The following is a 22,699-nucleotide window of genomic DNA, read 5'->3' on the forward strand; positions in this document are numbered from 1 at the left end:
TGTTCTACTTTAGACCTTTCTTTACTTGCCAGTCACCTTAAAATGAGCTTAAGAATTAAACTTGATATGTATCAGGTAGCATTCACAGAAGTGTAGCCTATTGTCAGAATAAATAGTACTTTTAATAGATGTTAATTATTCTGTCACTGGGTTTATCATGAAAATGTTTCCCTGCACAAAAGAAAAATCTCAAAAGTTTGACTGTTTCTTGAGCTTCTTATACACTTATAACATTATAACTTATTGGTATGCTTCATAGTGAATCTAGTTATAGTTTGTATTTTAAAAGTTCTGTATCCCCCCCCCCCCCAATCCCAAACAATGAATTTTGTATAGCTTGAAATATTGAAAAAGTGTCCAGCGAGTTTGAGAGTATATTGGTAAAGGTGATAGAATGGTCTAAATGATTTTTTGGCTGTTTGAACTGGTATCAGATTTAGATCTTTGGAGCTTACTGTATAGACACACAGAATGTTTCACACTTTCTCTTAACACTTTCTCATAATACTACAGGGTAAAGATAGCCATACATATTTAATATGTGTTGGTCAAAGGTTTGTTCAGCCAACAATTATCTCTCCTGACCTTTCCATACATATGGACTTTGACAAGGCTGAATATTCATGTTCCTCTATGGGGAGGGGTAAGGTGCAGCTAGACAGCTCTGTCACTTGATTATCCATTCCAGTACAAAATGGTTCTCCCCACTTATCTGTTGGTGAAGAGTCAGGAGGCTGCCATACACCTTAGACAGTCGGCTAACTGTGTCGGCGGAGCCAGGTTAGTTGACTTTAGCATAGCGTTTATTGGCACCTTAAGCTGTTTTGTGTGTACATAAAGCACTATTTCTTGTTATTTTTAAAACTCGTATAATACAGTAGAATCTCCCAATATCGGACACTCACGGGGAATTAAAAAGTGTTCGCTATTGATGTCCCCTATTGGGAAAGAGGCTCAAACATTTTTCTAAATAACCAAATACTAAAATTACCTTACAAACGCAATAAAAAGCAATATTGCAGTAGATTCATCCCTTATCACCCCCTGTACCATTTCAGACCCCCTTTATACCCTATGCCACTTTATTTCCCCTGTGCCTTGTGCCAAATCATCCCCCCCCTTACCCCCTGTGCCACATCATTTCCCCTTGATCCCATCTATGCCAGGGGGGGAGGGATGATTTGGCACAGGGGTAAAGTGGAGTAAAGTGGCATGGGGGGATCAGGGGAGGAGGGGTGGATGAATGATGTGGCCAGCGGATGTACAGAAGCAGGAGACCACTGTTTAAACAGTCTTCTGGTCTTCTGCTTCTGTGCTGAGGCTTCTGCAGGGGGGTGCAACGGGTGCCAGGGCCCCACTGGAGCCTGGGCCCCTTACTGATGTATTGGCTGTACCCCCACTGATTGCAGCCCTGTGCAATGTAGGGCCGGCACATAAGCCTGGTTGTCCGGTGATAGGTTGAGCGCACTGTCATGTAAGAAGCCGGCTGATAGGCTGACGGCTCTCCGACGTTCCCGTCCCCAGGAAGCAGGTGAGGCCGGTACTGGACCAACGGGAGGTGAGTTAAAATTTATTTTGTTTATCTTTTGCAGCCCGGAGATACAGCGTACAGTATAGAGTTCCAGTGCTGGCGGTCCGCAACACACAGGAGGACAAGGAAGGCAGCGATTAGTTCCCCGATGGGGACAGCGCAGTGCTGGGCTGAAAATTAATTGGTGGGTGGGAGAAGCAGCGCTCGTGGGTCACATATGATTAGTTCCCCGATGTGGGGAGAGCGCAGCGCTGGGTTGATAATTCATTCATTCCCGAGGGGGAGGGGCCCAACTGGTATTGCAGTATGGGAAAAATTCATATTCTGCAGGACAAATATTTCGGTATTCGGTATGAACCAGTATACTGCCCAGCACTAAAACGAACCTCCAGAGAATAGGGCTGGATCACAAAGGGTGCTGGGATCTGGAATAGGTGAACTGCACATTTATTACCCACAATGCAACGCATTTCGCGGTAATACCGATTCATCAGGCATATTGGGAACACAAGCGTACATCGGTATATATATCAGTACAAATTTACCCCATACATATAGAATAGAAATATATATAACAACAATGTATGTATATATGTATACATATATAAAGAATAAATACTTGCATAAATATAAACATAGATGCGCATATCTAAAATAATTCCTTATAAATTTTTTTTATAAAAAAGATTTTTCTATATAAATTACATACATAAAACGAACGGATACATGTTAATGGGAGTTCTTGATAACTTCATTCAAACCCCTCGGAAACAGGGTATCAAGGGTAAAAATCCAATAGGATTCCCTATTATTTAGTTTCTGAACTCTATTGTGTATATGGGACAGAATGATTTCAATAACAACCAATCTCAAGACATCAAAATCATTATTATGTTTAAGAGTTAAATGATGAGATACGCTATGCAACATGTATTCGTCCTTCACATAGACGAAGGTTTATTAATACGGGACTGCACTGTCTGAATGGTGCGGGCGCGTATTGCAAGCCACATCTATAGGATAAAAGGTAAACTGCAAACATGCTGTCATAGCTATTATGTTCCTTGATGTCTTGTGTTTGGTTGTTATTGAAACCATTCTGTCACAAATACACAATAGAGTTCAGAAACTAAGTAATAGGGAATCCAATTGGATTTTAACCCTTGATACCCTGTTTCCGAGGGGTTTAAATGAAGTTGTCGAGAATGCCCTTTAACACGTATCCGTTCTTTTATGTATGTCTTTTATATAGAAAAATATTTTTTATAAAAAATTTTTATGCATGATGAATTCATTGTTTTATATATGTGTATCTATGTTTATATTTATAAGTATTTCTTTTTTATATACATTGTTTGTTGAGATATATATATATATATATATATATATATATATATATGTATATTTTTCTATTCTGTATGTATGGGGTTAATTTGTACTGCTATATATACTGATGCACTCCTGTGTTCCCAATATGCCTGATGAAGTGGTATTACCGCGAAATGCATTGCATTGTGGGTAATAATGCAATAATGTGGGCAATTCACCTATTCCGGCTCCCAGCGCTTGTGATTCAGCCCTATTGTCCAGAGGTTTGTTGTTAATTGTATGCTGCGCACAAGGCTTGGAGTGGCTGGAAAGGAAATTCAAAAAGTAAAGAACTTCCGGTGGAGCATACAGAAGTTTATAAGTACTAGAAGGATTAAGATTTTTATAGAAGTAATTTACAAATATGTTTAACTTTCTGTCATCAGTTGAGTAAAAAAAAAGTTTTCCAGTGGAGTACCGCTTTAAGAAAAAATCTGATGCAATCACTTGATGAGCTAAAACTTCTGTGTTTATTCCATCATATAAATGGGTATACAGTAGAAATGTAAGAAACAAAAGAGAGAGAGCCCAAAAGCAGAAGTTGCTTTTGCCATTTGTACAGTTACACTGTATGTCTTTTACTATCGCAAATGAAAGCCAGATGTTGTAACTCTCTAGGTGAGTGTTGCAGACTTTCTTCCTTGGTCTGGATATTGCTATATGACTTGCTAACTCTGCATTTTGGCATTGAGCACCCGAGGTGTGATGAATGAGTTAAAGAGTACCTGTCATCAACAAAAACTTTTAATATGTTGTTCATAATCATTAATGAAGACATATTGTAATATATCTTCATTAAAAAATATTAATATTTATACCAGTTTTTTCATTTTATACTTTTGGCCACTAGGGGTCTCTCTTCTATGCCTGGTCTGCAGGCAGCTTCCTATGCTCGCTCCCAGCCTGGAGCAGCACTGTGAGCTACAAGCCTGCACATGCCTCTCATATAACAGAGGCCAGTCACCTCCCCTTCCCCCTGCTCTGTGTTCTCCCTGCCCCTCACCACGCGTTATCTTATACATTGTATTATCTCACTGCACTCCCTGCTCTGTGCCCCCCCCCCTGACATTCATCTTAATTACTGCCTCTGTAATTGCTCCCACCGCCCCTGGTTCTCAGCATTGACTTTTTAGTGCAGAGAGACACAGGAGAGAGAGCGATAGAGGCTGCCGTCCCTCCCCTGTACTTAGTCTGTATGCAGCTGTTGGCTGTCTGGGCATGCTGGGAGTTGTAGTTTTGCAACAGCTGGAGGTACCCTGGTTGGGAAACACTGCTGCAGAGGGAGAGCAGCATACAGGAATACTGTCAGAAGCAGAGTCCCGGCCAGGCTTCATGTGACATCATGCCTGCCGGGACCCGCCTCCTTCCACCCCTCAGAAAGACATTGCTCCTGAGCTAATGAAGAGGGATAAAAAAAGGAATTTCCACAGCGTTTTAAACCTCAATAAACACAGGGATAGGCATAGTTAGAGTAAGGGACAGAGGGGGAGGGGGATCAGGGAAAGTTTAGTTGATGACAGGTACTCTTTAAAGAGAATTTATCAGCTCCAGCCAAGAACACTGGGGGAGATTTATCAAAACCTGTCCAGAGGAAAAGTTGCCCAGTTGCCCATAGCAGCCAAGCAGATCACTTCTTTCATTTTTCAGATGCCTTGTTTAAAATGAAAGACGCAATCTGATTGGTTGCTATGGGCAACTTAGCAACTTTTCTTCTGCACAGGTTTTAATTAATCTCCCCCATTGTCCTGGTTATCACCTTAAAGGGGTACTCCGGCGCTAAGACATCTTATCCCCTATCCAAAGGTTAGGGGATAAGATGCCTGATCGCGGGGGTCCCGCCGCTGGGGACCCCTGGGATCTTTCACGCAGCACCCTGTTACCATCAGCCCCCGGAGCATGTTCGCTCCGGGTCTGATGACTGGCGATCACTTGGCCGGAGTATTCTGACATCACGGCTCTGCCACCGTGTGACGTCACGCTCCGCACACTCAATGCAAGCCTATGGGAACATGCTCCGGGGGGCTGATGGTAACGGGGTGCTGTGTGAAAGATCACAGGTGTTCCCAGCGGCGGGACCCCCGCGATCAGGCATCTTATCCCCTATGTTTTAGATAGGGGATAAGATGTCTTAGCGCCAGAGTACCCCTTTAACTTGGTCTCACCTGAGAGCAGAAAGAAGCAGAGGAAGGAAGAATAGACATGCAAATTTTGTAGAGGATCTGCACACGGGCCCCATAGTCTGGATGTAGGCACCAATCTAATGTGATTAGCAGTGGCACAAAGGAGTTCTTGAACACACTCGTTCACATTCCTTACAAGTATACAGTGAGAAGCCTTTAAGACTGTTGACGGTCTAGAAAGCTAATTCAGTGAAGGTTGGGCTATTTAATGCTTAGAGGCAGGGACATTGCTAGGTCTCCAAAAAACTGGGGGCTAGAGCCCATTACTCAAACCATGCCCCTAACCACACCCTAAGTCACGCCCCTAACCATGCTCCTTCATCAATATACTCACTACTACCAGCGGGCAACTGTGCAGTGTGGTTTCAGCAAACATACTCACCATCATACTGATACTGACCAAATACTGTATACTGAGACCAATATTACCAATAATACTAGCATACAAGGTGGATATTATCCCTATACATATTAGATCAGATAGACAGAAACTTCAGCTCACCCCCAACAGCCTGGCCACGCTCAGACTGTGCAAGACAGCACAACTTGTGGAACTGAGATACAGAAATGTGTCCAGTGCAGATCTCGTGCAAAAGATAATTCTTTATTGAAGATTAAAAGCCATGTACAGGGGTACAATGTAAAGTGTTTCAGGTGCGTTGGGAAGCACCCTTAGATGTACATAAATATAATATTATAATAATATATTTATGTACGACTAAGGGTGCTTTCCAACGCGGAAAGGATTGTACACCTAAACATGGCTTTTAATCTTCAATAAAGAATTATCTTTTGCACAAGATCTGCGCTGGACAAATTCCTGTATCTCAGCACCATACATATTTCCATCATACTGTTACTGACCAAATTCTGTATACTGGGAACAATATTACTAATAATACCAGTATACAAGGAGGAATATTATCATTATACTGTCACTGAAGTAGCACAGCCATGAAGTAGCAGTGCCAGAGCTGTTTCTGTTCTATGAACTAAGGGTTGCCATCTTTCTTGCAAAGGAATACCGGCCATGTTAATTTGCATAATTAATTATATCTGTGTGACAACACAGGAAGTGATAGAAGACATACAATACATATACAGGGGATTGAAATGGCACAGGGGGTATAAAAAGTGTAGAATTAGATGGCATGGGGAGGGGGGATTGAAATGGCAAAGTGACCCTGTGCCATTTCAATTCCCTCACTCTGATCCCCCCTGTGCCATTTCAATCCCCCCCCCCTTTGATCCCCCCGCTGGCCAGGCAGCATCTCTCAGCACCAGTTGACCTGGGTGGGCGGCAGTGATGGGTGACTTCCTCCTGTGCGGCTCCTGTCAGGGGCTTCACTCGTCAGTCCTGGCAGCTCACTGATTAAAAGTGACTGCGGTGCTGGCAGCCTGTTCAGCAGCTCAGGTGATGGCCATCAGGGCTGATGCAAGAATTTTTGCCACCCTTGGCAAAACATCATTTTGCCACCCCTTTGGCTCTGGCCTTTGCACAGCCTTTAGTCTCACACCTTTTTTGCACCGCCCACCTATTTAATGATTGTTAGGCTATGTTCACATGGCAGAATTTCCATGCAGAATTCCAAAGGAATATTCCACACAGAAATTTTGCTGCAGCAGAGTCCTATTGATTTCTCCGCTCCGGAAACACCTAGCACAGAAATTTAAGTTTTAGCATCCATAGAAAGAATAGAAACGTGCGGCCATTCGGCCATGTGAACACAGAGTGAATATACAGTGAACACTGAGTAGCTGCACCCTAGACAGTCTCACTCAGCATAAAAGATTGTTGCTGTGGGAGACTTTGAGAGAAAAGGACTGTCTGCGGCTGCCATTGCCAGGCAGGCCTTTTAAAAAGCAATTTCAAAACCAAGAAATGAAGCGGAGCAACTCACCAGTTATGTAGTACAGGGATTTCTTTATTTCACTTGCAACATGAAGGCAGGATTACAGACGGGAGCAAGATGGTAAGCGTGCTTGGGCATTCAAGCATGGCAACCGGCCGGTATCGCGCCGAAGCACTTCGTCAGGCCGATGCTTTCCTTTTAAAAAGCAGTTGCCTGGCCTGGGCTCTGCTACATTCACTGGTGGTGGCAGAGTCTGTTCCATGTTGGGGGTAGTAGCACAGGGGCTGAGGGATTGATTGCACCGGGTCTCACGTTGAGACCCGATGCGATCAGAAGTTATAAACCAAGGGAGCGGGCAGCATGCTCTGCAACCCTGCGATGTAGATCGTGTGTGTGTTTTACTTTCATTTTCAAATACCCTGCCGGGAGCCCTGAATGGCTGGCATCGAGGGGTCATTCAGGGCTCCCAGCGGGTTTAAAAAAAATGAAAGTAAAACACACACACGATCTACATCGCAGGGTTGCAGAGCATGCCGCTCACTCCCCTGGTTAATAACTTCTGATTGCATCGGGTCTCAGAAGTGAGACTCGCTGCGATCAATCCCTCAGCCCCTGTACTACTACCCACCAACATATAACAGACTTTGTTCCATGATGGGGGTAGTAGTACAATCACTAATCTAGCCTCCCAGCCACCTGCAGACTCCCGCAGCCAAAGAACTACTACTCCCATCATGAAAAGAAGTCAGTTTCATGATGGGAGTAGTCCTGGCTGCAGGAGTCTGTAGACAGCTGATACAAACGGATGAAAAAGTGATGCAAACAGATGCCACTAAATAGCATCCCTTTGCATCAGTTTGCACTGGTTAATAGAATGGTCTGTTTAGGAGGCAATAATGGACAAACTCGAGACAGGGGACAACGGCTGTGTGAACGTAGCCTTAGTTGTTAAGAAGCTACACAGTATTTCTGTGTAGTGTGCAGCCTCCAGTGCCATTAGTAACCCCCTCCCCCTATAGGGCATCAGTGACAGTGAATTACTGTGCTACTGTACTTACACAATCCTACTCCAGTCATTGTCTGCTATCCAGGCAGCCAGGAGAGGGTTAATATGGCCTCCATGTGCTCCCACAAGGTGAAGGAAGATGACAGGCTGATAGCAGCCTCTGTGACAGGAGAAGTTTCTGGGGAGAGGGAGGAGAAACTTCAGAGCTCCAGCTCTCTCCTTCTGCATTCACGGGCATGTCCTAACACTGGGGAGAAACTGAAAAAAAATGTCCCTGCTCCCTGGCCTATAGGTAAGCTGCAGTTACTGCTGAGTGCATTCCAGCCAGGCTCTGCCATTGTATGGCCAGTATTATTATTACAAAGATACCGTCAGGAAGATGAAAATACTGGCTGTGCCAGTAAAATACTGCCTAGGCGGCAACCGTATAGCCAGGTGTGTTGGCAGGTAGTTGTTAAATATTACCGGTCACTATGACACGGTCACCATGGAGAACAAATAATTTCATGATTGTATAAAAAACATACATTTATTGTAATCTTCTTGACATCATGGCAAACATAAAACAAGACATCTTCATGTAAACACATTCCTTAGCATACAGTAGGAAGGTTATGTAGGCATGTCCTTAGACTTGTCTCACCAGCTGGGGTTTCTGTGTGTTGGATCCATCTTGGGATGTCCTAAGATGGCCTCCTCTGTTAGCATCCTCTAGCTGTGATCCTTCATCAGGCTGGCTTGGTCTGGTCTGGCTTGGCCCCGCCTTCCTTCCTCCTACGTTCATTAGCTTAGCTTTGAAGCCCCAACCTTATATACCATAACTATGGGTGTGTTTACTATGATTGAAGTGTGTCCTTTATATATGTGGGCATGTTTATCCTAAGTAATCCTGTGTCTACTATCCATAAATATGCCTACATAGTATATATCTCCTCCTAGTGGGTTGGCTGAATATATATATATATCTATATATATATATATATATATATATATATATATATATATATACAGTACAGACCAAAAGTTTGGACACACCTTCTCATTCAGAGTTTTCTTTATTTTCATGACACTGAAAATTGTAGATTCACATTGAAGGCATCAAAACTATGAATTAACACATGTGGAATTATATACATAACAAAAAAGTGTGAAACAACTGACAATATGTCATATTCTAGGTTCTTCAAAGTAGCCACCTTTTGCTTTGATTACTGCTTTGCACACTCTTGGCATTCTCTTGTTGAGATTCAAGAGGTAGTCACCTGAAATGGTTTTCACTTCACAGGTGTGCTGGTATGGAGGAGGAGGTGTGATGGTGTGGGGGTGCTTTGCTGGTGACACTGTTGGGGATTTATTCAAAATTGAAGGCATTGAACCAGAATGGCTACCACAGCATCTTGCAGCGGCATGCTATTCCATCCATTTTGCGTTTAGTTGGACCATCATTTGTTTTTCAACAGGACAATGACCCCAAACACACCTCCAGGCTGTGTAAGGGCTATTTGACCAAAAAGGAGAGTGATGGGGTTCTGCGCCAGATGACCTGGCCTCCACAGTCACCGGACCTGAACCCAATCGAGATGGTTTGGGGTTAGCTGGACCGCAGAGTGAAGGCAAAAAGGGCCAAGTGCTAAGCCTCTCTGGGAACTCCTTCAAGACTGTTGGAAGACCATTTCAGGTGACTACCTCTTGAAGCTCATAAAGAGAATGCCAAGAGTGTGCAAAGCAGTAATCAAAGCAAAAGGTGGCTAGAACCTAGAATATGATATATTTTCACACTTTTTTTGTTATATATATAATTCCACATGTGTTAATTCATAGTTTTGATGCCTTCAGCGTGAATCTACAATTTTCATAGTAATGAAAATAAAGAAAACTCTGAATGAGAAGGTGTGTCCAAACTTTTGGTCTGTACTGTGTATATATATATATATATATATATATATATATATATATATACATATATATAAAAATCTCATGGGTGTATACATTAAGTCATGGCTACATTGTTGTCCGATTGGATACTACTAACCTTACATATATGGTACTTCAACGTGACTACTTGACTATTCCCCTGAAATAGTATATAGTGGGTCATGAAATACCTCTAAGCTTAGCAATGCTATCTATAGGATTCAGCTAGCTCATCATATATTTTAGCTTGTTCCAAAGGTCATTTCAGCCATTTTGTTTTGTATACCCTTGAACAATTACCTTGATCCACAGATTACATATAGTACAGGGTGGGCCATTTATAAGGATACACCTTAATAAAATGGGAATGGTTTGTGATATTAACTTCCTGTTTGTGGCACATTAGTATATGTGAGGGGGGAAACTTTTCAAAATGGGTGGTGACCATGGCGGCCATTTTGAAGTCGGCCATTTTGAATCCAACTTTAGTTTTTTCAATAGGAAGAGGGTCATGTGACCCTTATAAAATGTGTTCAATGTGCTGCCCATTGTGTTGGATTGTCAATGCAACCCTCTTCTCCCACTCTTCACACACTGATAGCAACACCGCAGGAGAAATGCTAGCACAGGCTTCCAGTATCCGTAGTTTCAGGTGCTGCACATCTCGTATCTTCACAGCATAGACAGTTGCATTCAGATGACCCCAAAGATAAAAGTATAAGGGGGTCAAATCGGGAGACCTTGGGAGCCATTCAACTGGCCCACGACGACCAAGCCACTTTCCAGGAAACTGTTCATCTAGAAATGCTCGGACCTGACACCCATAATGTGGTGGTGCACCATCTTGCTGGAAAAACTCAGGGAACGTGCCAGCTTCATTGCATAAAGAGGGAAACGCATCATAATGTAGCAATTTGACATATCCAGTGGCCTTGAGGTTTCCATTGATGAAGAATGGCCCCACTATCTTTGTACCCCATATACCACACCATACCATCAATTTTTGTGTTCCAACAGTCTTGGAGGGATCTATCCAATGTGGGTTAGTGTCAGACCAATAGCGGTGGTTTTGTTTGTTAACTTCACCATTCACATAAAAGTTTGCCTCATCACTGAACAAAATCTTCTGCGTAAACTGAGGGTCCTGTTCCAATTTTTGTTTTGCCCATTCTGCAGCACCTGAAACTACAGATACTGGAAGCCTGTGCTTGCATTTCTCCTACGGTGTTGCTATCAGTGTGGGAAGAGTGGGTGAAGAGGGTTGCATTGACAATCCAACACAATGGACAGCACATTGAACACATTTTATAAGTGGTCAGAAACTTGTAAATAACTCATGAAAGAATAAAGTTACGTTAAAACCAAGCACATCATTGTTTTTCTTGTGAAATTCCCAATAAGTTTGGTGTGTCACATGGCCCTCTTCCTATTGAAAAAAACAAAAGTTGGATTCAAAATGGCCGCCATGGTCACCACCCATCTTGAAAAGTTTCCCCCCTCACATATACTAATGTGCCACAAACAGGAAGTTAATATCACCAACCATTCCCATTTTTATTAAGGTGTATCCATGTAAATGGCCTACCCTGTATATTAAAAAAATACCTTTCGACATCTCATAATTTTTTTACAGTAGTATGGTAACCAGGTGTGTAGGCAGGTAATTTGGTAGTCATGTATATAGGTAGTATGGTAGGTAGACCCCACCCCATTACTTGTGTGTAGTTGAGAGAAAAGGAAGAGAAAAAAATGCAGATACTTACCTACTGTAGTTGAGCGATCAGTACAAGAGACCGGGAAGTGAACTTGACATCACCGGCCGCATCTTTGTTCCTTCACAGTGTAGGTGCAGGTGTGAGTGAAATCATCGCACCTGCACTGTGTGGGGGCAGAGGTCACACTCTCCAGCTGACACTGACAGGAAGCTTTCACCTGTATGCGCATATTGGTGAAAGCGGCGCTCACTTGCCTGGGGATCCGGGACAAGTCTCCTGGATCTCCATTAGCGAGCGATCTGGTGCCAGACCCGGAGCTATGGGGGCCACACCCGGGACCCCCCCCCCCCCCCAGCGATGCCCCTGCGTAGAGGTATAAATGCAAGGGGTCATTTATTAACGTGTGACTTTTGTCTGGGTGGCACACTATTGCAGGGTTCCTGCACCTTTTGATTAATGCCAGCTAATGTTTACACGTGACTTGGAGTTTATGTGGAGCACGCTTGTTTGTCTGCTCGGCTGCCTATGCTTGGTCCTGGCTGGAATGGCCTGTGCACAAAACTTGGTGACTTTTACAGAAATTGTACATCGAAAATCAGTGTGTAAATTAAACACCTAGGAAACCATACCCAAACCACACCCACTGAATTCAACCTGCAAAAGCCTATAGGGTTGCAAATTATAAATGTGGCACACGCTGCGCGTTACGACTTCAGAATTTTATTTTCAGAAGTGCTCTCTTTTATAAGTATGGCAACACAACTTTGCTACAGTATTTGCATGCAAGACTGCTTCTGAACCAACCACAAATGTCCAACATCTGAATAGCCTGAAGAGGCCTTTCTAAATATATAAAAAAAAATCGAATTGGTTGTTATGGGCAACTGCGATACTCTTCCTCTACACAGGTTTTGATGACTCTCCTCCTAGATTGTATATGTATAGTATAGAATTTCACTGTTTTGCTTTCGTCCTTACACTTATGCTGTTGTCTGCAACATTTTTAGTTTTATGACATTTCTTAATAATTGCTGTGTTCACCTACAACCTGATAATGTGGCACCCCTTACCTGGAGAATATCAGCATTTATTCATATTAAGAAAATGTCTGTAACGTTATTGTGAAGCTATTAACCTTTGTGTGTTGTCTTGTTGCAGTCAAGCAAAAAGGAGAGATTCCAGCAGGTCCAGTCAATGATGTGTGATTTGATGGAATGGCGATCACAGCTCCTTTCCGGCACCTTGCCAAAGGACGAATTAAAGGAACTTAAGCAAAAAGTAACTTCAAAGATTGACTACGGCAACAAGTATGTTTTCTTTCTTCACTCTACCTGAAAGTATAGAATGTATATGTCACGATGCCGGCTGGCAGGTAGTGGATCCTCTGTGCCAGAGAGGGATTGGCGTGGACCGTGCTAGTGGACCGGTTCTAAGCCACTACTGGTTTTCACCAGAGCCCGCCGCAAAGCGGGATGGTCTTGCTGCGGCGGTAGTGACCAGGTCGTATCCACTAGCAACGGCTCACCTCTCTGGCTGCTGAAGATAGGCGCGGTACAAGGGAGTAGACAGAAGCAAGGTCGGACGTAGCAGAAGGTCGGGGCAGGCAGCAAGGATCGTAGTCAGGGGCAACGGCAAAAGGTCTGGAAACACAGGCAAGGAACACACAAGGAACGCTTTCACTGGCACTAAGGCAACAAGATCCGGCAAGGGAGTGCAGGGGAAGTGAGGTGATATAGGGAAGTGCACAGGTGAACACACTAATTGGAACCACTGCGCCAATCAGCGGCGCAGTGGCCCTTTAAATCGCAGAGACCCGGCGCGCGCGCGCCCTAGGGAGCGGGGCCGCGCGCGCCGGGACAGAACAGACGGAGAGCGAGTCAGGTAGGGGAGCCGGGGTGCGCATCGCGAGCGGGCGCTACCCGCATCGCGAATCGCATCCCGGCTGGCAGCGGAATCGCAGCGCCCCGGGTCAGAGGACGTGACCGGAGCGCTGCCGCGGGGAGAGTGAAGCGAGCGCTCCGGGGAGGAGCGGGGACCCGGAGCGCTCGGCGTAACAGTACCCCCCCCCTTGGGTCTCCCCCTCCTCTTAGAGCCTGAGAACCTGAGGAGCAGACTTTTGTCTAGGATGTTGTCCTCAGGTTCCCAGGATCTCTCTTCAGGACCACAACCCTCCCAGTCCACTAAAAAAAAATTTTTCCCTCTGACCTTTTTGGCAGCTAAAATTTCTTTGACCGAGAAGATGTCCGAGGAGCCGGAAACAGGAGTGGGAGGAACAGATTTGGGAGAAAAACGGTTGAGGATGAGTGGTTTGAGAAGAGAGACGTGAAAGGCATTAGGGATACGAAGAGAGGGAGGAAGAAGAAGTTTATAAGAGACAGGATTAATTTGACACAAAATTTTGAAAGGACCAAGATAGCGTGGTCCCAACTTGTAGCTAGGGACACGGAAGCGGACATATTTAGCGGAGAGCCATACCTTGTCTCCAGGGGAAAAAACGGGGGGAGCTCTTCTTTTCTTATCCGCGAACTTCTTCATGCGTGATGAAGCCTGTAAGAGAGAATTTTGGGTCTCTCTCCATATGATGGAAAGGTCACGAGAAATTTCATCCACAGCGGGCAGACCAGAGGGCAAGGGAGTAGGGAGGGGGGGAAGAGGGTGACGGCCGTACACCACGAAAAATGGGGATTTGGAGGAAGACTCAGAGACCCTGAAGTTATACGAGAATTCGGCCCATGGGAGGAGATCTGCCCAGTCATCCTGGCGGGAGGAAACAAAATGTCGCAAATAATCACCCAAGATCTGGTTAATCCTTTCTACTTGTCCATTGGACTGGGGATGATATGCAGAAGAAAAATTTAATTTAATCTTGAGTTGTTTACAGAGAGCCCTCCAGAATTTAGACACGAATTGGACGCCTCTATCCGAGACAATCTGCGTAGGCAACCCGTGAAGACGAAAAATGTGTACAAAAAATTGTTTAGCCAACTGAGGCGCAGAAGGAAGACCAGGAAGAGGGATGAAATGTGCCATTTTGGAGAATCGATCAACGACCACCCAAATAACAGTGTTGCCACGGGAAGGGGGTAAATCAGTAATAAAATCCATACCAATCAGAGACCAAGGCTGTTCGGGGACAGGCAGAGGATGAAGAAAACCAGCGGGCTTCTGGCGAGGAGTCTTATCCCGGGCACAGATAGTGCAGGCTCGCACAAAGTCCACAACATCCGTCTCCAGAGTCGGCCACCAATAGAAGCGGGAGATGAGTTGCACAGATTTCTTGATACCCGCATGACCTGCGAGATGGGAGGAGTGACCCCATTTGAGGATTCCGAGGCGTTGGCGAGGAGAAACAAAGGTCTTTCCTGGAGGAGTCTGCCTGATGGAGGCAGGAGAAGTGGAGATCAGGCAGTCAGGTGGAATGATGTGTTGCGGAGAGAGTTCAACTTCTGAGGCATCCGAGGAACGAGAGAGAGCATCGGCCCTAATGTTCTTATCGGCAGGACGAAAGTGAATCTCAAAATTAAATCGGGCAAAGAACAGAGACCACCGGGCCTGGCGAGGATTCAGCCGTTGGGCAGACTGGAGGTAGGAGAGGTTCTTGTGGTCGGTGTAGATAATAACAGGAGAACTTGATCCCTCCAGCAGATGCCTCCATTCCTCAAGTGCTAATTTAATGGCTAGAAGCTCTCGATCCCCGATGGAGTAGTTCCTCTCCGCTGGAGAGAAGGTCCTAGAGAAAAAACCACAAGTGACAGCATGCCCGGAAGAATTTTTTTGTAGAAGAACAGCTCCAGCTCCCACTGAGGAGGCATCAACCTCCAATAGGAAGGGTTTGGAAGGGTCAGGTCTGGAGAGGACGGGAGCCGAAGAAAAGGCAGACTTGAGTCGTTTAAAGGCGTCTTCTGCTTGAGGAGGCCAGGACTTGGGATCAGCATTTTTTTTGGTTAAAGCCACGATAGGAGCCACAATGGTAGAAAAATGTGGAATAAATTGCCTGTAATAATTGGCGAACCCCAAAAAGCGTTGGATAGCACGGAGTCCGGAGGGGCGTGGCCAATCTAAGACGGCAGAGAGTTTGTCTGGATCCATCTGTAGTCCCTGGCCAGAGACCAAATATCCTAGAAAAGGAAGAGATTGGCATTCAAACAGACATTTCTCAATTTTGGCATAGAGTTGGTTGTCACGAAGTCTCTGAAGAACCATACGGACATGCTGGCGGTGTTCTTCTAGATTGGCAGAAAAAATTAGGATATCGTCCAGATATACAACAACACAGGAGTAAAACAGATCACGAAAAATTTCATTGACAAAGTCTTGGAAGACGGCAGGGGCGTTGCACAGTCCAAAGGGCATGACCAGATACTCAAAGTGTCCATCTCTGGTGTTAAATGCCGTTTTCCACTCGTCCCCCTCTCTGATGCGGATGAGGTTATAGGCGCCTCTTAAGTCCAATTTAGTGAAGATGTGGGCACCTTGGAGGCGATCAAAGAGTTCAGAGATGAGGGGTAAGGGGTAGCGGTTCTTAACCGTGATTTTATTAAGACCGCGGTAGTCAATGCACGGACGTAGGGAGCCATCTTTTTTGGACACAAAGAAAAATCCGGCTCCGGCAGGAGAGGAGGATTTACGGATAAAGCCCTTTTTTAGATTCTCCTGGACGTATTCGGACATGGCAAGAGTCTCTGGGGCAGAGAGAGGATAAATTCTGCCCCGGGGTGGAGTAGTGCCCGGGAGGAGGTCGATAGGGCAATCATAAGGCCTGTGAGGAGGTAGAGTCTCAGCTTGTTTTTTGCAGAAAACATCCGCGAAGTCCATATAGGCCTTAGGGAGACCGGTTACTGGAGGAACCACGGAGTTACGGCAAGGGTTACTGGGAACCGGTTTTAGACAGTTCTTGGAACAAGAGGACCCCCAACACTTGATCTCCCCAGTGGACCAATCCAGGGTAGGGGAATGAAGTTGAAGCCAGGGAAGTCCAAGGAGAATTTCCGAGGTGCAATTGGGGAGGACCAAAAGTTCAATCCTCTCATGATGAGATCCGATGCTCATAAGAAGGGGCTCCGTGCGGAAACGTATGGTACAGTCCAATCTTTCATTATTTACACAATTGATGTAGAGGGGTCTGGCGAGACTGGTCACCGGGATGTTGAACTTGTTGACGAGAGAGGCCAAAATAAAATTTCCTGCAGATCCAGAGTCCAAGAAGGCCACTGTAGAGAAGGAGAAGGCAGAGGCAGACATCCGCACAGGCACAGTAAGACGTGGAGAAGCAGAGTAGACATCAAGGACTGTCTCACCTTTGTGCGGAGTCAGCGTACGTCTTTCCAGGCGGGGAGGACGGATAGGACAATCTCTCAGGAAGTGTTCGGTACTAGCACAGTACAGGCAGAGGTTCTCCATACGGCGTCGTGTCCTCTCTTGAGGTGTCAGGCGAGACCGGTCGACCTGCATAGCCTCCACGGCGGGAGGCACAGGAACAGATTGCAGGGGACCAGAGGAGAGAGGAGCCGAGGAGAAGAAACGCCTCGTGCGAACAGAGTCCATATCTTGGCGGAGTTCCTGACGCCTTTCGGAAAAACGCATGTCAATGCGAGTGGCTAGGTGAATAAGTTCATGTAGATTAGCAGGAATTTCTCGTGCGGCCAGAACATCTTTAATGTTGCTGGATAGGCCTTTTTTGAAGGTCGCGCAGAGGGCCTCATTATTCCAGGACAATTCTGAAGCAAGAGTACGGAATTGTACGGCATACTCGCCAACGGAAGAATTACCCTGGACCAGGTTCAACAGGGCAGTCTCAGCAGAAGAGGCTCGGGCAGGTTCCTCAAAGACACTTCGGATTTCCGAGAAGAAGGAGTGTACAGAGGCAGTGACGGGGTCATTGCGGTCCCAGAGCGGTGTGGCCCATGACAGGGCTTTTCCGGACAGAAGGCTGACTACGAAAGCCACCTTAGACCTTTCAGTGGGAAACAGGTCCGACATCATCTCCAGATGCAGGGAACATTGGGAAAGAAAGCCACGGCAAAACTTAGAGTCCCCATCAAATTTATCCGGCAAGGATAAGCGTATCCCAGGAGCGGCCACTCGCTGCGGAGGAGGTGCAGGAGCTGGCGGAGGAGATGACTGCTGAAGCTGTGGTAGTAACTGTTGTAGCATAACGGTCAGTTGAGACAGCTGTTGGCCTTGTTGCGCTATCTGTTGTGACTGCTGGGCGACCACCGTGGTGAGGTCAGCGACAACTGGCAGAGGAACTTCAGCGGGATCCATGGCCGGATCTACTGTCACGATGCCGGCTGGCAGGTAGTGGATCCTCTGTGCCAGAGAGGGATTGGCGTGGACCGTGCTAGTGGACCGGTTCTAAGCCACTACTGGTTTTCACCAGAGCCCGCCGCAAAGCGGGATGGTCTTGCTGCGGCGGTAGTGACCAGGTCGTATCCACTAGCAACGGCTCACCTCTCTGGCTGCTGAAGATAGGCGCGGTACAAGGGAGTAGACAGAAGCAAGGTCGGACGTAGCAGAAGGTCGGGGCAGGCAGCAAGGATCGTAGTCAGGGGCAACGGCAGAAGGTCTGGAAACACAGGCAAGGAACACACAAGGAACGCTTTCACTGGCACTAAGGCAACAAGATCCGGCAAGGGAGTGCAGGGGAAGTGAGGTGATATAGGGAAGTGCACAGGTGAACACACTAATTGGAACCACTGCGCCAATCAGCGGCGCAGTGGCCCTTTAAATCGCAGAGACCCGGCGCGCGCGCGCCCTAGGGAGCGGGGCCGCGCGCGCCGGGACAGAACAGACGGAGAGCGAGTCAGGTAGGGGAGCCGGGGTGCGCATCGCGAGCGGGCGCTACCCGCATCGCGAATCGCATCCCGGCTGGCAGCGGAATCGCAGCGCCCCGGGTCAGAGGACGTGACCGGAGCGCTGCCGCGGGGAGAGTGAAGCGAGCGCTCCGGGGAGGAGCGGGGACCCGGAGCGCTCGGCGTAACAGTATAGTGCAGAATAATGAATACATAATTTTTTGGTTTTATTACAGGCTTTAAAATCTGTTGTAGGAATTGATTGGTTAAGTGACTGTTATAATGCGTTACAATTTCCTAAGCACCGTGCTGGGAGAGACTGTTCAGCCCACTATAATAAATTAGATTCCATGACTCTTTAAAACTTGATGAACACTATAAAGCTTGATGTACCATTGCAATATTGGACTTTGGCTGCAATTGCAAGCATAGTGCTATAACTAGTCTTAGAGTTAGGCCTACACACTGAAGCTTTGTAGTTAACTTTAACAACAATAGTAACAATTTTGTGACTGCTGGAGCTCATAGTAATCAATTGATTCTAGATGAGATCCATACAGCTATAACTTAGGCCCCTTTCACACTATAAAAATGCTCCATTAAAAGACCCGCTATAAAAGCGGATGTTAAACGGCCGTTACAAAATCCCATTAAAGTCTATGGGATTTTTGGATTATCCGTCATGACCCGTTATAGCCCGCCATGAATAACAGATGGGTGCCGCTGCCCCTTCTCTCCCCCTGGCTGTTGGTGCCGCTTCTGTCCCCCTGGCTACATAACCAGCAATGTTATTATTCTCCAAAAATGTCTCCAGCCCCTTTCCCATTTAATAGCTTCTAATTACATCGGGTCTCAGAAGTGTGACCCGGTGCGATCAATCCCTCAGCCCCTGTACTACAACCCCCATCATGAAACAGAATATGTTCCATGATGGGGGTAGTAGTACGGGCACTAATGTAGCCTCCCCGGCCACCGGCAGACTCCCGCAGCTGGGGAACTACTACTCCCATCATGGAAACAAGTCTGTTCCATGATGGGAGTAGTAATAGTCCCGGCTGCAGGAGTCTGTAGACAGAGGTGTTAAAACGGGTCTTAACGGGGTTATCCAGGAAAAAACTATTTTTTTCTATATCAACTGGCACCAGAAAGTTAAACAGATTTGTAAATTACTTCTATAAAAAAAATCTTAATCCTGTCAGTACTTATGAGCTGCTAAAGTTGAGTTGTTCTTTTCTGTCTAAGTGTTCTCTGATGACACCTGTCTCGGGAAACGCCCAGTTTAGAAGAAAATCCCCATAGCAAACCTCTTCTACTCTGTGCAGTTCCCGAGACAAGCAGAGATGTCAGCAGAAAGCACTGTTGTCAGACAGAAAACAACAACTCCACTTTAGCAGCTGATAATTATTGGAAGGATTAAGATTTTTAATAGAAGTAATTTACAAATCTGTTTAACTTTCTGGAGCCATTTGATATAGAAAAAAAAAGTTTTTTCCTGGAATACCCCTTTAATGGATGAATACTCATAGTGTGAAAGGAGCTTTAGAAATAAGTGATCTCCTGCACAGGATGCCAGATCTGCCTGGGAATGGGGCCTGTTAACCTCCGCACGAAGCGGCGGCCGACATGCCCCCTCCATGTACCTCTATGGAAGAGCCTGATGGGGGGGAAGGGCAACATGCTCCGTGCCCGGGGAAAGCCAGGTTTCCATGCAGGAGGAGATCCAGACAATTGTACTCCCCGCAATCTGAAACTTCTCCCCTGTTCGTTGAATACATTTTTGTGTACACAATGTGTATGTGTGTGTGTATATATATATATATATATATATATATATATATAGATAGATAGATAGATATAGATATAGATATATAGATATATATATAGAGAGAGAGAATATAAAGGAGGGCAGCACACCTTGTTATCGGTTTCTGGTGCTAGCACCCAAGATGGACCTTGGTCACTTGTCCCCAAATGCAGAGAACAAAAAAGCGGTTGCGGCACTCAAAATAAGTGAAAAAATAGGGGTAGCTTTAATCCATTAAAAATACAAATGCAATGTTTCAGCTGCCAGTGCAGCCTTTCTCAAGCATACAGAGTGACTGAATACAAGTTATATATATATATATATATATATATATATATATATATATATATATGTGGTATCCAATTACAATCAATGCAAAACAGTGTCAAAAATTTATTAAAATAAAGTTAATAAAAACAAGCAATCCATAAGTGCAAAACAGTGAAATACATAGGGACAATATACATATTGTCAGGTTAATACAGTGTTTATAGGATAAGTGTTATTAAAAACAAGTGGTAAAAACCAGAGACATAGCTTGATTACAAACATAATTACATAAATGTCACCTGGAAGACAAGAAATAGCGTCAGGCGCTCACCTGTACATGCTGTAAACATGGCGATCACACCAGAACGGCGTATGTGTAAAAGAGGCTGAGCAGCAGCCCTAACAGAGGAGACAAAAGTTCACCAATCAGAGGGAGCAAAAGAAGTCATATGGGTCATATCGCAGTTGCCGGGCGGCGCGTGCGTTCTATGGCAAGAGGAATCACAATCTGTCATGTGGAAAAGGGATCCATGTTATAAAACCTCTTCTTTTATCCATGTTATAAAAACCTCTTCTTTTATCACACTTTTTCCCTTTTCCTGGGACTGTATTCCACTCTCACCTTTGTCCTGTGTCTGCAAGTCAAGCAATCCAAGTCTATGGGAGGGGGAGGAGGGAGGAGCTCCACCTACCAGCTCTGGGAGAACTGCTAATTATAGATAGAGCCTGCAGAGGAGAAATTTGCTGAAAAATACTGTATACAATTAATATACTGGCCAGAAATAGTGCTGCTATTCATGTACACACAAGACAGCGTATCCTGAAAAGCAACCTTAATTAATGGGTACCTTTTAAATATAGATGACACATACTTTTGGTATGAAATATGTTTAGTGGAAGTTTGACCTTAGTATGGACAGGTTACTGTGTCTGTGTGAACAATAAATAGAACGTGGTTGCTGCTGAAGTGCTGAGGACCCTTTGCTGCTCATGGTATTCTAGAGGTCAAATTCCGATGAATCAAACATTGATGGCCTATTCAATGAACAGGATTTCGGTGTTTAAGTCCTAGAATACACATTACTGGAATGCCATTTAACTTTTGACATGTTACAGACACAAGTCAAAAGTTTGGACTGTCTCAAGTTCTCAGCGCTGAGACCCTCTCTGATTGTTGGTTATGGCTGGGTGAAGCAAGCTGCTGTGAGCTTTCTGACTCTGCAGTCATCTCAGGAGATGGGCTCCATAAACTGCTTGCCGAGCTGGGGAATAGTTAATAGTGTCTTGTAGTTAAGCTGGGATTAGCAGTCCCCTTCTAAAATGGAGCAGCGCAGATTCACTTCTCATGTGTCAACTGATATTTCAGAGAAATAAATAGATCTCTCGGCTGGCCAGGAAGTGGAGCGCAATGCCGCTTCTCTAAATAACAACTCACGAACACAGTGGGGCTCAGGAGTGAGACCTGGTCTGATCAACATATCAAAAGTTGTTTTTTAATGACAGTAACACTTTAAATCTACCTTTAAATCTACCTTTAAAGTGTTAATCTGCCTTGGTACATCTGAGAGGTTAAGGATTTGTTCGATTTGTTCTTTATTTGATCCTGTTGTTGTCCTGTTGCAGTTTGTAAGTGTATCATGTTTTAATCTCTGCTTGTATATATAAATATTTCTAGTAAACCACATGGGTCATACGAGTTCACGATCCATTGAGTAAAATGTTTCCGTTTTTGCAAATAACATACAGACATTATTGGTTTCTTGAGAATATTGATATGGTATAAATTATATTTGAAAATAAACTGATATAAAGTGATACTGTAACAATGTATTATTTATATAGCATCTCCAGTATATGCAAACCTCTACACACTGGAAAGATACACTCAATTGCTTTACCGAATAAAAGTCTAATATTTGCTTTTCCCATGACAAGAATGAAGAATGTTGGAATGATGCGTCTTTAATCTTATTTGTCTTAACGGCAGAATCCTTGAGCTTGATTTGATTGTACGAGATGAAGATGGAAATATCTTGGATCCTGACAAAACAAGTGTTATCAGCCTGTTCCATGCCCACAAAGAAGCCACAGAGAAAATCACTGAGCGGATAAAAGAAGAAATTGTAAGTAATTATGTTAGGTGGCTAGAAAGGTTTCATGTTGTCAGAGATGTGAATCGATTATATTTGTTGAGTCTTACATAACCCAACCGCTATTGGCATTTGAGCAAAGACAGTATTCCAGACATGTATCACTTATTTTGAGGA

The 22,699-nt window shown here is 44.9% G+C and overlaps 1 protein-coding gene and 2 long non-coding RNA genes across 6 annotated transcripts in view; 1 reads left to right on the forward strand and 2 right to left on the reverse strand.

The window, feature by feature from the left end:
- The window catches only part of LOC130267173 (uncharacterized), an 83,715-nt gene extending 75,598 nt beyond the window's left edge, over positions 1 to 8,117 (reverse strand). The window contains exon 1 of the long non-coding RNA XR_008843081.1: positions 7,991 to 8,117. This is a non-coding gene — a long non-coding RNA (uncharacterized LOC130267173). The remainder of the gene's footprint in view (positions 1 to 7,990) is intronic.
- Positions 1 to 22,699, forward strand: part of DOCK2 (dedicator of cytokinesis 2) — an 850,676-nt gene that overhangs the window by 87,815 nt on the left and 740,162 nt on the right. For 3 of the 4 annotated variants that reach the window (XM_056516504.1, XM_056516506.1, XM_056516505.1), the window contains 2 exons: positions 12,726 to 12,874; positions 22,420 to 22,555. In XM_056516504.1, coding sequence (XP_056372479.1) covers positions 12,726 to 12,874; positions 22,420 to 22,555 — 285 coding nt within the window. Of the gene's footprint in view, positions 1 to 8,119; positions 8,231 to 12,725; positions 12,875 to 22,419; positions 22,556 to 22,699 lie in introns of those variants that run through there. The other variant, XM_056516507.1, reaches the window with a different exon arrangement.
- LOC130267174 (uncharacterized) overlaps positions 12,766 to 22,699 on the reverse strand; it is a 39,650-nt gene continuing 29,716 nt past the window's right edge. Inside the window, exons 2-3 of the long non-coding RNA XR_008843082.1 lie at positions 20,764 to 20,831; positions 12,766 to 12,898 (exon numbers count right to left, since the gene is read on the reverse strand). This is a non-coding gene — a long non-coding RNA (uncharacterized LOC130267174). The remainder of the gene's footprint in view (positions 12,899 to 20,763; positions 20,832 to 22,699) is intronic.

Source organism: Hyla sarda, chromosome 4 (assembly GCF_029499605.1).
Source record: "Hyla sarda isolate aHylSar1 chromosome 4, aHylSar1.hap1, whole genome shotgun sequence".
NCBI lineage: Eukaryota > Metazoa > Chordata > Amphibia > Anura > Hylidae > Hyla > Hyla sarda.